The 14,824-nt window shown below is 46.5% G+C and overlaps 1 protein-coding gene across 1 annotated transcript in view; it reads left to right on the forward strand.

The window, feature by feature from the left end:
• The window catches only part of LOC124659319 (two-component response regulator ORR42-like), a 29,409-nt gene extending 17,874 nt beyond the window's left edge, over window positions 1-11,535 (forward strand). Inside the window, exons 3-5 of the mRNA XM_047197230.1 lie at window positions 1,817-1,826; window positions 2,817-2,862; window positions 11,373-11,535. Coding sequence (XP_047053186.1) covers window positions 1,817-1,826; window positions 2,817-2,862; window positions 11,373-11,535 — 219 coding nt within the window. The remainder of the gene's footprint in view (window positions 1-1,816; window positions 1,827-2,816; window positions 2,863-11,372) is intronic.
• Window positions 11,536-14,824: the final 3,289 nt, after the last annotated feature.

Raw genomic sequence — 14,824 nt, forward strand, 5'->3', positions numbered from 1 at the left:
TAAAGTACAGATCAAAGCCTTAAATATGGTGATGTCGCTATTACTCCCAAGTGGATCCTTGAATGAAGACCGTGCTCATGTTTTTGTCACTAGGTTTCCCATGAGGTTGCCAGTTCATCTCACCTCTCACCTTTATTAGTCCCTGGGATCTTGGGTACCTACAAGTCCATGGATTGAGACAAGAAATAATATATAGTTTCTATTGAATCAGCACACAATATTCCCATGTAATAGATGCACATAATCGTTGGGAGGTTTCAACTCAACCCGCAGGCTATGAGGACTGCTCATTCATAACAATAAGATCAAGAATAGAAAGCATTATGCAAAATACTTAGATTGAAATCAAATATTCTTACAATGGTCGCCAAATCACAAGGAGATCTCAAGTACAAGATGATAGCTATGGCTTTGGAGAGGATAAACAATGGCGATCGTGAAGTTGTGGATCTATTTTTGGGTGTGTTGTGATGCAATCCGAGAATGGCGGCTCTCTACGCGGTGGGTAGAGTCTGAAATATATAGGTCGATTTACAAAAGTTGTTGCGTTTGACATTGCGGAGCCGATGCAACATGGTACGGGTGGACGGTACGAGCGGGCTTCTCCCGTACCACAGGTCGTTAAACTCTCTGGAACCATCGATTCGACCCAAACATGCATTGTTGTGTAGGCAACGTGATATTCTTCCATAATTTCTCCTAATTTCACCTCAAAATTGTGATTTTCTGCACAACACAGATTAGGACAAAAGATTGCATATCTTTCCAATAATTAGTCAATACCAGCAAGGATAGTGAGATTTTTAGTCATTTCCTTGACATAAATTCCCCATCAATTAAATTAGTTCATGGGTCCCCGACATAATACCAACATGGAAAATTATGGATATTTTCATAGCCATCACCCAGTGATGGTGTGGTAAACCGTGTTTGATGGGACATTTTCAGCCATGTGTGAAGGCATGTAGTGTACTTGTGAATCAACCATGTTTGTTGGATCTTAAATCACCATGACACTTCTCTTCACAAAGTTAATCAATTTTTGTAAATTCTCAGGTTTCCATTAAGCCGACAACTCAACGAGTCGATTATATTAGGATGCAATTGTAGTTGTCAATTTAAGAAAATATGTGATGGGTCCGTGATGTTGCTCCGGTGATGGCGCCAGACAATCTTGGTGGCGGTTGTTGTGGAAGAGGTTGGGAAACCTGTTATCACCAGAATTTGACCGAGTCAGAGGTGGGCCACGATCAAGATGGACTTGAAGAATATACATGGAAGAAATACGTGAATCGGCCTCTTATACCAAGTTGGGCTTGTTTGCCCATATATCTGTAACATATTAGATCACATCTTAGTTTAGAAGTTAGAATCTTACTCGTGCACGGTTTGGTGCACGCCCACATTAGAAAGTCCCCTGGACTATAAATATGTATCTAGGGTTTATGGAATAAACAACAACCAACGTTCAACCACAAACAAATCTCGGCGCATCGCCAACTCCTTCGTCTCGAGGGTTTCTCCGGTAAGCACCATGCTGCCTAGATCGCATCTTGCGATCTAGGCAGGCACAAGCCTGCCCACGTTGTTCATGCGTTGCTCGTATTGAAGCCTTTTTGATGGCGAGCAACGTAGTTATCTTAGATGTGTTAGGGTTAGCATTGTTCTTCGAATTACATGCTTTCGTTATGCAACCCTTGCACATCTATCCGCCCTTACACCTATCTTAGGTGTAGGGGCGGCACCCCGCTTGATCATAGTTTAGTGGATCTGATCCGTTACGATTGCTCCTTGTTTCATCAAGGATTAGTTTAACATCCGCAATAGTTAGGCCTTACAAAGGGTTGGAGGATCCAGCGGTGTGTAGGGTGGCGTTTGCTAGCCCTAGAAAGGATGTTCCGGGGATCAACCTCGTGTTGGTTTTTAGGCCCTGTCTAGGATTGGCTTACGGTCACCATGCGCGAGCGCGAGGCCCAATCGTGAGTAGGATGATCCGATTATGCGGTGAAAACCCTAAATCGTCGTAGATCTAATTAGCTTTATCTTGATCAAGCAGGACCACCATATATTCGGACACCTTGTCCGGATCATGGGTGGATCGGCTCTTTGAGCCGATTCACGAGATAACCCGAGAGCCGATCGAGGCTCGTATTTAATGTTTACGTGTATGCCATGCAGGAAACTAAGCAAGGCATCATCCACACCTTCCTGACCAGGTATAGGTCAGGTGGCACGCCCTTGCGGTTGGCATCGGCACGTGCGACCAGGAGGCTTTGCGGGCCGTCGCTCTGAGGGACTGGGGCCAGCCACAGCCCTAGTTGTTCCCGGCTCTACCGTGTTGACCATCTCTGCCCGCCAGGGGGTTTCTGACGTCAACACATTCTGGCACGCCCGGTGGGACAACCTTCGACATCCACCACATCGCCGTCTGCATCCGAGATGGCGGAAGGCACTCCGGTCAAGTACGAGGATCTGCCTGATGAGCTCAAGAAGAAGCATGACGAAATCAAGGCGGTCCTCGAAGCCGAACTCATCGGCTCTTTCCACCGAACCCGCTCCCATGGCGTCAGGTGGAAGGGTTTCACACCTGAAGGTGCACTCGATGGAGTGGATCTGTCCGCCCCGTCAGAAGAACGCACCAGGTCGCTGCGGCAGGAGATCAACTACATGGTGGCTCATTCGCTGCACCACCACTCTGAGAGCCTGGTGAACACTTTGGAGCGTGTCGCTCTGCGCGTCGTCCAGGAAATCATGAGCCACCGGTATTCTCCGTCGGGACCAGCTCGGGGACTTTCAAGGGAGAGATGCCACTCCAGCCCCGGCCCGTTCGCATGGGCAGCACCGGAACTGCCGAACTCATCGGCATACGTCGTCTACAAGATTGGTGGTGATCCTGATGACTACCAATTCCTACCTGAGGCACCCAAGGAGATCCCGCACGGATACGCATGCGCATACGTACCAGACTGCAACGCCTGGGCGCTCTCGAACCAGGCTGCGATATCAGCGGCCTCTGGAACGGCAGGAGGAACGTCAGGAGCCGATCCTGAGAAGCAATCGTGGCTAGCTAAGTACGCCACTCCGACAAACCTCCAAAGCCCAGCTCCCGCAGTTGGCTTAGAACCGGAAAAGCAAGCATGGCTGGTTAAGTATGCCACCCCGGCGAATCTTCAGGGTTCGACACCTTCAGCCATCACAGCGGATCAGATTTGTGCAATTCTGAAAGATCAGTTCGGCATGATGCCGAAAAGAAAGACGTTCGGCTACACCAAGCCGTACCCCAACGACTACGAACTGATCCCGCTACCACCCAAATATCGGCTCCCGGACTTCACGAAGTTTAGTGGATCAGATAGTTCCAGCTCCATCGAGCATGTGAGCCGGTATTTGGCACAGCTGGGCACGATCTCAGCATCAGACGAGTTGCGCGTGAGGTTCTTCTCATAGTCCCTCACAGGATCGGCTTTCGGGTGGTACACATCGCTGCCACCGAACTCCATCCGGACTTGGAAGCAGTTGGAAGAGCAGTTCCATGAGCAGTATCACTCAGAGGCTTCCGATGTTGGTATTGCCGATCTAGCGCAAGCACGACAGAAGCGCGGGGAGACAGTGTCAGAATACGTCCAGCGCTTCAGGACCATTAGGAACCGATGCTTTTCGGCTCATATAAGCGAAAAAGAAGCAGTCGAGTTGGCGGTGGTGGGTCTCTCATCATCAATCAAGGACGTGGCCTCCCAAGCAGACTACCCTTGGCGCACATGGTGCAGAAGCTGTCAGCATATGAACAGCGCCACCCAGATGTTTACCAGGACAAATTCAAGCGTGCGGTGACCTTGGTTGAGGCAGGCGAAGATGAAGGTGCTATGGGAGATCAGGAGGTAGCAGTGGCTGAATGGACTCGAGCGACAGGCCCCGTGACCTGCAAATGGGTGAAGCCACAAGGCCCTCCAAAAGGGTTCGACTTCGACGTGACCAAGACTGAACAGATTTTTGATCTCTTACTCACGGAGAAGCATATAAAGGTACCCGAAGGCCACAAGATCCCCACGGCACAGGAGCTGAACGGAAAGCCATACTGCAAATGGCATAACACGTTCTCCCACACCACCAATGACTGCAGGGTGTGGCGGCAATAGATCCAAATGGCGATAGAAAATGGACGGTTGATTTTTAACCAGTACGCCATGAAGGTCGACACACACCCCTTCCCCGCCGTAAACATGGTGGAGTATACTTACCACGGAGGATGCCAGCCGGATTCCTCGTGCAAAATCAATATGGTAGATCTTGGACACCACGCTGGCAAGGATGGAGATGAGGGCAGCTTCTCTCATAGCAAAGATACAGAGGAAGCCGCTCCACGCGATCGGCTCCGCCAAGATGGCAAGCGCTACGTCACAGAGGGAGAAGTGAAGAACATAAGATATCAGCGACCTCTCTCGATCACCTCCTCAACAAGTATGTGAGTCGAGTACGACCAACGCCGACGGTCCAGCGATGATGATGAAAGAGATCGTCTGGCTAGAGAAGCCGGAAGACATCGTCGGCATAATCGCGATGAGGAGGAGCACGAGCGTTGTGCCAAGGGAAAGGCAAGGGAGCGAGACGACAAGGACAGGCACTGGGATTGTCCCTTCTTCGAGCACTCGCTGGGATTCAGGAATGAGCCGATTGCCAACAATCGGCAATTGCCCGTAATGCAACCGGAAGAAGAAGGAGGCAGCCAACGTGTCCGTGTTCGAGCGCTTTGGACCTCTCCCGCCACAGAGCAAACGAGCTGAGTCCCCTCGGTTGAAAGATCTCGAAGATTCAGAAGACGAGGGAGAAGAAGAAGACAGGTATCACCGACCAAGGTGGTGCCATGATGGACTCAGCCGTTCCCAGAAACGCAGGGTTCAACGATTGCGCGGCCTGGAAGAAGCCGAGAGGTTATACTTGCATACATTGAGGAAGGCAAGGCCTGATCTGGCTGCGAAGGTTCAGCGAACCCTGGATGAAGAAGGTCGTCCACGGAAAATGGAGTGGCGCCCCAAGCAAAGGAAAACCGATGATGAAACATCGGCTGGCACAAACATGGTGCTCGTTCTTCCGACGAAACTTAGTGCTCCACGATTACACGATGCACTCAAGGTGGGCGACAGCAAGCGCACCAACATGATGAAGTCAGAAATTGGGCTGGTTTTGTCTACCGGCCTGAACGAGTAGCAAGAGCACGTCAATGAGCAAACGTGGCGAGGCTGATCCTTGTGATCGGCCCCAAAAATTTATGAAGGGACATTACAAAACCTTCACCGAGCAAGCAACGTGCAGGCCGATTCCAGCAATCGGCCAAAAAATTATCCTCACCATCCATTTTGCCTGGGTTCAACATGTTATCCAACAGAGCCGATACCATCAATTCTCTTGACAGAATCGGCTCGGGGGGGCACCCAGGTGGATAAAACACGAGGATATGCAATGGAAGCGTCTCATCCTTTGGTAATGGGTATTGGAGTATGGGGGCCGATGCACCAGTCGGCCGTAAAAAAAATCTGAAAAATTCGAGGCTGTTACGAAAAATTCGAATTTTTTTTGAGCACAGCCGATGCAGCAGACATCGACTTAAGGATATAAAAGCCGATGCATGGCCATCGACTCAAGAGGAATAACTATTACGATCAGAGGGCCAATGGAGCACGAAGGGAGATTGTAATGGAACAACTCCTCAATGGAGTAGTTTAAGGGCTCGGATCCTCTCTTCAAGAACAATGCCAAGAGCAGCCTGGACGTGCAGATCAGGTCAAGGATGGATTGTATTAGATCCACCAAAGGAAAGGAGCCGATCTAGCCGGCAAGGTGCAGGAAGAACTGAAGAAGCTCGGGGGGCAGCTCACCTTGAAGGCTCTCTGCTCTGGGAAGCCGATTTATGTTCAAATCGGCTGGTTCTGCATAAGAAGCTCCCTCAGACATAATCAAGCCCAGGCCTGGTAGATGCTCTATTGAGGAACCGATTGGGGTACCATCGGCTGACCTTCGTCGCAACCTTCTTCACAAAATAATGAGCGCTCGCTAAAAAGGATCGCTGAAACCGGTGGAAGAAATTTAAAGGCTCTCTTGGAAATCTCACAGTATCTACCGGAAAGAGAATCATCAGTTGAAGAATGGAAGGGTAAATGTCGAGGGACCGATGAGTTGCTATCGGCTCGTTACGCATTGGCAAAGGGGACGAATCGGCAAGATCAGTATGAGAGGAAATCGGCTAAGATAAGCTAAAAGGAATCGGCAAAATTAGATTGGGGGAAGTTCTTCATTGATAGATTCCTTACATAAGGAGCTGATTGCTCTCAAAAGGAAGTACTAGGGGATACATGGCCCCATCTACTGCTACTGGTCCTATGCTAGATGTCCTATCTACGGGCCGTCGCTGCCCTCGCTGTCGCCGTCGTCGCCGCTGTCGGCACTACTCCCGGCAGGCTCGTCATCGCTCCAATGGCCGCCGACCGGGCCCTCATTGTCCTCGTCTTCTTCATCAGCGTCGTCGTCGTCACTGTCGAAGTCGCTGAGGTTTCCCGGCCAAGGGCAGAACCGCTTGGCCGGAGGCTCGTCGGAGGAGGTGTCGTCCTCCTCCTCCTCCTCTTCCTCCTCCTCCTCGGGAGAGGGGAAGTCACAGGAGAAGCGATCGTCGTCGCTCTCCTCCTCCGTTGTCCCATCGGCGAGGAAGCGGAGGTCGCTTTCCCCATCGGTCAAGGACTTGTCGTCCTCTGACCAAAGGGAGAAGTCATGGCTAGACTCCTCCCCGGCCGCAATGGCGCGGCGGGTGTTGGCTGCGTGGACCTCCGCCGGGTTCGGCTCCGGCGTCGGCTCGCGAGACGAAGAGGACTGGGTGGAAAGATCCGATGAAGCAGAGGAGGAAGAGAACATGGTGGCGCAGCAGGGCTTTTGGAGTGCTAATGCGAAGAAAATGCAGGAATAAACTGTGCGGAGCGGTTAAATAAAAGGGGATATAGTGGAAGTTCAATGCCACAGCAGTTTCCGAGGAAGTGGTACCTAAAAGAAAAAAAACTGCCAGGTCACGCGGAGAAGTTGAGAAGGCAGGGCATCATGATGACGGATACTGCAACGGTTCTGCCACGACATGACCCGATGAAAGAAGAGCGTAATGATTTTGGAAATGTCATTTCCAAAACCAGGGGGGCATGTGTTATCACCAGAATTTGACCGAGTCAGAGGTGGGCCACGATCAAGATGGACTTGAAGAATATACATGGAAGAAATACGTGAATCGGCCTCTTATACCAAGTTGGGCTTGTTTGCCCATGTATCTGTAACATATTAGATCACATCTTAGTTTAGAAGTTAGAATCTTACTCGTGCACGGTTTGGTGCACGCCCACATTAGAAAGTCCCATGGACTATAAATATGTATCTAGGGTTTATGGAATAAACAACAACCAACGTTCAACCACAAACAAATCTCGGCGCATCGCCAACTCCTTCGTCTCGAGGGTTTCTCCGGTAAGCACCATGCTGCCTAGATCGCATCTTGCGATCTAGGCAGCACAAGCCTGCCCACGTTGTTCATGCGTTGCTCGTACTGAAGCCTTTTTCATGGCGAGCAACGTAGTTATCTTAGATGTGTTAGGGTTAGCATTGTTCTTCGAATTACATGCTTTCGTTATGCAACCCTTGCACATCTAGCCGCCCTTACACCTATCTTAGGTGTAGGGGCGGCACCCCGCTTGATCATAGTTTAGTGGATCTGATCCGTTACGATTGCTCCTTGTTTCATTAAGGATTAGTTTAACATCCGCAATAGTTAGGCCTTACAAAGGGTTGGAGGATCCAGCGGCGTGTAGGGTGGCATTTGCTAGCCCTAGAAAGGATGGTCCGGGGATCAACCTCGTGTTGGTTTTTAGGCCCTGTCTAGGATCGGCTTACGGTCACCGTGCGCGAGCGCGAGGCCCAATCGTGAGTAGGATGATCCGATTATGCGGTGAAAACCCTAAATCGTCGTAGATCTAATTAGCTTTATCTTGATCAAGCAGGACCACCATATATTCGGACACCTTGTCCGGATCATGGGTGGATCGGCTCTTTGAGCCGATTCACATGATAACCTGAGAGCCGATCGAGGCTCGTATTTAATGTTTACGTGTATGCCATGCAGGAAACTAAGCAAGGCATCATCCACACCTTCCTGACCAGGTATAGGTCAGGTGGCACGCCCTTGCGGTTGGCATCGGCGCGTGCGACCAGGAGGCTTTGCGGGCCGTCGCTCTGAGGGACTGGGGTCAGCCGCAGCCCTAGTTGTTCTCGGCTCTACCGTGTTGACCATCTCTGCCCGCCAGGGGGTTTCTGACGTCAACAAAACCCCAAGAGGAAGGTGTGATGAGCACAACAACAAGTTTTCCCTCAGTAAGAAACTAAGGTTTAATCGACCAGTAGGAGAGAGGTGTGACTTCTGAACGTGTTGCTATCTGACTAGTGGTAGGGCGCACTACCGACGTCAGCAACAACGTGGAACCTCCACACAACATAACCACAATACTTTGCCCCAACTTACAGTGAGGTTGTCAATATCACCGGTTTGCTGAACACAAAGGATTAGACGTATCGAGTGGAAAAAGATGTTTGCAATAATTAAAGAGAATAGAGCTTACAGTAAGTAAACAGAGCAGGATTGCGGTTGATGAATTTATCAGTGTAAAGGAAAGGACTGGGATCCACAGTTCACTAGAGGTGTCTGTCCATAAAGATAAATAACATACTGGGTGAAAAAATTACAGCTGGTCAATTGACAGAATATCGACCATACATGACAAGATAATTAGTATAAGATTCGTTTGGGAATTCCAACATAACACATAGACCGTAATCCAACTGCGTCTATGAATAATAATCCAACTTCCGGTTATCGTCTGAATCCCTTCCAGTATTAAGTTGCAAGCAATAGATTATCGCATTAAGCAATGTGTGTAAAGTAAATAATAGAATTAAACATGGATAAAACATTGCCGTTTTCTCCCTAGCAGCAACAACATATCGATCTACAATCTTAGAAGTTATTGTCACTCTTCCAGAAAACTAGAGATATGAACCTACTATCCAGCATAAATGCCCCCTCTTGGAGTCACAAGCATCTACTTGGCCAGAGTATCTACTAGCAACGGAGAGCATGCAAGATCACATATAACATATGACATGAATATATAATCGACCTCAACATAGTATACAATATTCATCGGATCCCAGCAAACACAACATGTATAATTACATAAAGATGATCTTGATCATATAGGGCAACTCACAAGATCTAAACATGAGGCACAAATTGGAGAAGATAACCATCTAGCTACTGCTATGGACCCATAGTCCAGGGACGAACTACTTACGCATCACTTCGGAGGCGGGCATGGCGATGTAGATGCCTCCGGTGATGATTTCCCCTGCAACAGGGTGACGAGAAGAGCTTCAGAACCCTCCCTAGCTAGGGTATGCAATGGCGGCCGCGATGGAACTTTTCGTGGATGGAGGCTCACGTATCCAGGGTTTTCCCGAGATCGTGAATAAATAGGAGGAGAGGCGATGTCGGTAGAGGCCAGGGTGGCCCACACCACCCCTAGGTGCGGGCCAGGTCTAGGCCACGCCTATGGTTGGCGTTGCCGCCCCCCTTCGATTCCCCTCTGAACTTTGTCTTCGTTACGGTAAAATATTGACTTCGGCTTTTGTTTCATCCAATTCCGAGAATATTTCCTGTACAACTTTTCTGAAATACAAAAACAGCAGAAACAGGGACTGGCACTGTGGCATCTTGTTAATAGGTTAGTGCCGGAAAATGTATAAAAGTGCAACGAAGTTTGAGCAAAACATATATGAATTGGTGGAAAACAAGCATGGATCATCAAAATTTATAGATACGTTTGAGATGTATCAGTCTGTAATGTACCGGATGCAAAATAATCTTCATTAAACGCTGATGTCTATCTTGGCCAATTTCATTATATGATTTTCCCGCCATAATTAAAATAATCGCCACTATATCACCTAATACAGATGAACTGCCACCTGGTGTTGTTAATGGAAATAAATAAATGAATTGTGACCCTGTTGTGGTATCTAGATATTCCGCCACATTGATATAGATAGATATTGTGAACTAGCGGCTATAATAGGCAATCCTTGAAGCCATATATAACTTTTGGCACACATATCCTCTTGTAAAAATTGGTTCCTTACAATCTCTAGAAGATGGATATATATGGAACATTAATCACAATACTACAAACAATATATCAGTATTGATCTCCCAATTTTGTATGTTGGTGTGCGGCGGTGCAGATATTTTCATATGTGAAATTGTGAACCCATAGTTTTATGAATGGATGGTGGAGATCGGGAGCTTTGGGGACACGCCTCCCCTGGGTTCCTTATAAATACATTGCATAGAGTGAATTCAAGGGACACAACCCCAAAGCTTCAAGCAGCAAGAGAGCTACATCCTTCTCGACCAAGATCTTTAGCTAGTTTTAAGGTCACTATTATTTCTTTTTAGGCCTTGTTTTGTATCATCATGTAGTATTTTCTGTCCCTTCAGGCTTTGAGTTTCCATACATGTGTTTGATGGACCTAGTGCATTCGTATCTTTGCATCACATAGTTTTTGTTGTTTTTGGTAGCCATATTTGCGTATGTGTTGCCATCTATTTTTTATGCTCTTTTATCCCCGTATATGTAGCTTAATTTTTTCTTGTTGTGACGAACCTTAGGATAAATTAGTAGATACGGATTAAATAATAACAATGTGTACATCATTCAATATATACATCTCATGATTTGAGTTTATTGTGCATGAGTTTGCAAAAATAAATTTGTCATACTTTAACAAAAAAGATTATTTGTAATCATTATTTGTCATAATCTATGATTTATTAATTGATATTATGGTTTAATTATTTATTCTTCTTTCAAATACTGGTAACAATCGTCTGCAAACATTAGGCATAAACACGAAATAGCTAATCTCTTTGCTTCGTTTGCGGTTCGTTTGTGCGAACATGGTATCCAACGCCTGTGGATCTCCCGTGAAGGCATTGATTGTTGAGGACATTCGAGTTTGTGCCTTCGTTCTCTCTCGCGATGTTACGCATGTTTAACTGCGAGATTGTTGTGGCTAATAATGGGAAAGAAGCTCTGGATTTTTTCCTTGAAGGGAAGAAGTTTGACATTGTTTTGTGTGATAAGAACATGCCCATAATGTCTGGACCTGAGGTATTTTAACTAGTTTCCTATTTATTTATTTACGTATGAATAATATGTATCTTTTTGCCTGAATATTAATGGTCACCTTAGAAAAACATCTTCTACCTTATAGGCAGTTAAGAAGATCCGTGCTCTGGGAGAAACTGATGTGATGATTGTTGGGGTGTCAGCTGATGAGAATGCCATGGAGGCGTTCATGAGTGCTGGTGCCGATGTGTTTGTGGACAAACCAATGAAAATCGAGACTCTTGGGACTATGATTCAGGAGGTGATGAACAAGAAGAACGCCATGATCTAAGGGCAATCTAGATTGCTGGAGACAAGGAGAAAATAAAATTTTCAAGTTGTATATGTATGAGCATGTCTCCATTGTTGTGTGTTTGATCAATTTCGAGGTTCATCTTACAGGCCTTAATTATCCAGGAAAATAAAAGATGCAACATACAATTGGATGGGAATCATGCATGTAGCTATTTTAATTTCAATCCAGTCGTTAATCCATACTTCATTGTGTGAGACACTAGTACATACCGGGCTTTTTCAGCCCCCCTCCCCAATCTCACACAGATGGGCTGATCCATGTGCTTTGCAAAAGACCACTTTTGATCATGGAAAGAATCAGATGCAGGTGATCCATGGAATAGAGGAAATCACACACGATTCGTATAATACAACCATGTAAGATATACTACACGCATTTAGGTTTTAGTAAATGTGTGTGTTCAGTGTGAACTATGAACATGGTTCAGTAATGTTTCATCTTCATGCATGTTGTTCTTATCGTTTTGCAACTTTCTTGCCTTCCCCACCGCATGTATAAATACTATGAGTGGCGGCGACAGTTCCGAAAAACCCATATTTACAAACGATGTGCCCTGCCGCCACTTCATGGTCCCCGATGAGAGTCCTAATTCGAGCAAACTGACCACATCGGCACTCCCTAGCAAGCACCAACAGAGGATGAAGGGGTGCATGCAATAGTGCCTAGATGATCATTGATACGCGTAGAGCACACGCCCGTTGGGAACCCCAAGTGGAAGGTGTGATGCGTACAGCAGCAAGTTTCCCTCAGTAAGAAACCAAGGTTTATCGAACCAATAGGAGTCAAGGATCACGTGAAGGTCGTTGGTGATGGAGTGTAGTGCGGCGCAACACCAGTGATTCCGGCGCCAACGTGGAACCTGCACAACACAATCAAAGTACTTTGCCCCAACGTAACAGTGAGGTTATCAATCTCACCAGCTTGCTGTAAACAAAGGATTAAATGTATAGTGTGGAAGATGATGTTTGTTTGCGAAGAAAAGTAAAGAACAAGTATTGCAGTAGATTGTATTCAGATGTAAAGAATGGACCGGGGTCCACAGTTCACTAGTGGTGTCTCTCCTATAAGAAATAGCATGTTGGGTGAACAAATTACAGTTGGGCAATTGACAAATAGAGAGGGCATAAAAATGCACATACATATATCATGATGAGTACTATGAGATTTAATCAGGGCATTACGACAAAGTACATAGATCGCTATCCAGCATGCATCTATGCCTAAAAAGTCCACCTTCAGGTTATCATCCGAACCCCTTCCAGTATTAAGTTGCAAACAACAGACAATTGCATTAATTATGGTGCGTAATGTAATCAACACAAATATCCTTAGACAAAGCATTGATGTTTTATCCCTAGTGGCAACAGCGACATCCACAACCTTAGAACTTTACGTCACCTGTCCCGGATTCAATGGAGGCATGAACCCACTATCGACCATAAATACTCCCTCTTGGAGTTACAAGTATCAACTTGGCCAGAGCCTCTACTAGCAACGGAGAGCATGCAAGAATATAAACAACACATATATGATAGATTGATAATCAACTTGACATAGTATTCCATATTCATCGGATCCCAACAAACACAACATGTAGCATTATAAATAGATGATCTTGATCATGATAAGCAGCTCACAAGATCTAACATGATAGCACATGAGGAGAAGACAACCATCTAGCTACTGCTATGGACCCATAGTCCAGGGGTGAACTACTCACACATCAATCAGGAGGCGATCATGGTGATGAAGAGTCCTCCGGGAGATGATTCCCCTCTCCGGCAGGGTGCCGGAGGCGATCTCCTGAATCCCCCGAGATGAGATTGGCGGCGGCGTCTCTGGAAGGTTTTCCGTATCGTGGCTCTCGGTACATGGGTTTTCGCGATGAAGGCTATAAGTAGGCGGAAGGGCAATGTTGGAGGGCTGACGAGAGGCCCACACCATAGGGCGGCGCGGGCCCCGCTCTGGCCGCGTGGCCCTATGGTGGCGGCGCCTCGTCGCCCCACTTCGTATCCCTTTCGGTCTTCTGGAAGCTCCGTGGAAAAATAAGACCCTGGGCGTTGATTTCGTCCAATTCCGAGAATATTTCCTTTGTAGGATTTCTGAAACCAAATAGAGCAGAAAACAGCAACTGGCTCTTCGGCATCTCGTCAATAGGTTAGTGCCGGAAAATGCATAATATTGACATAAAGTGTGTATAAAACATGTGAGTATCATCATAAAAGTAGCATGAAACATAAGAAATTATAGATACGTTTGAGACGTATCAATCATGTGTAAACAAGAGTCCCTTCCTCTCGCCGCTTGGTCCCGATGCGCCCAACACTTCCTTCGCCTTCCCTCTCTCCCATGAAGTCTCGTATGACTCCATCCCATCTATAGACACTTACTGAAAGACTTTCGATTTTTTGTTGGATCTTTATTATCGGGAGGAGCTCCAACGGAAGCAAGAATGGAAGATGGTTGGAGCCATTGTTGGTGCAGATTCCATCACAAATATGGCGCGAAGAGTAGGCCACAATCATCGTGTTGTGTACACCTCCTCTAATTCTCTCCCCGAAGACCACATGCGGGGATGTCTATGAGACGATGTTTGCCTTAAAATCCATGTGCCAAAGAAAAAGTGCAGGGCATGGTCTCATTTGTATATCTAAAAATTGATTCTATATAAAAATACATACATGTGGTGTATGAAATGTACAATCAAATAGCAATGAGTTTTACAAATGTATTTGCATGCAATGTTAAGTTGCGGGTTGCTGGCTACATCTGGGTTATTACTTGTTATTGCATAGATAAAATGCCACCGATGTACACAAAAAAGCATAAAATTTGGCAAAAAAACCGTGTGCCATCTGAGTTGAACACATACACCTGGTTCAATCTTAGTCATTTGTGACAGTAAAATTGTTGATGTCCCATAACAGTTTGACTTTTATCCCCTGAAATGGTTAGTTTCATAGCTCTTTTGGCAATACCAATAGGAATTTTATACACCACTTTCGGTTCAGGGGGTTTCTCGACCTTATCCTTAACAAATCATACATATTCATATAGAGTTAAGCGTGTAGCTTCACGTCTTGAGAGATCCACGACGAGATAAATAGTAAAAAGCAAAAAACAATAAAACATCCTTACGAAACCATTTACCAATAGCGCTACGCTCCCCGGTAACTACGCTAGAAAAGTGTCTTGATGGCTCCCAAGTGCAGGATATCAATTTTAGTACTTTTCAATAAAAAAAGTTGTCGAACCCACGAGGAGC

Source organism: Lolium rigidum, chromosome 6 (assembly GCF_022539505.1).
Source record: "Lolium rigidum isolate FL_2022 chromosome 6, APGP_CSIRO_Lrig_0.1, whole genome shotgun sequence".
Lineage (NCBI taxonomy): Eukaryota > Viridiplantae > Streptophyta > Magnoliopsida > Poales > Poaceae > Lolium > Lolium rigidum.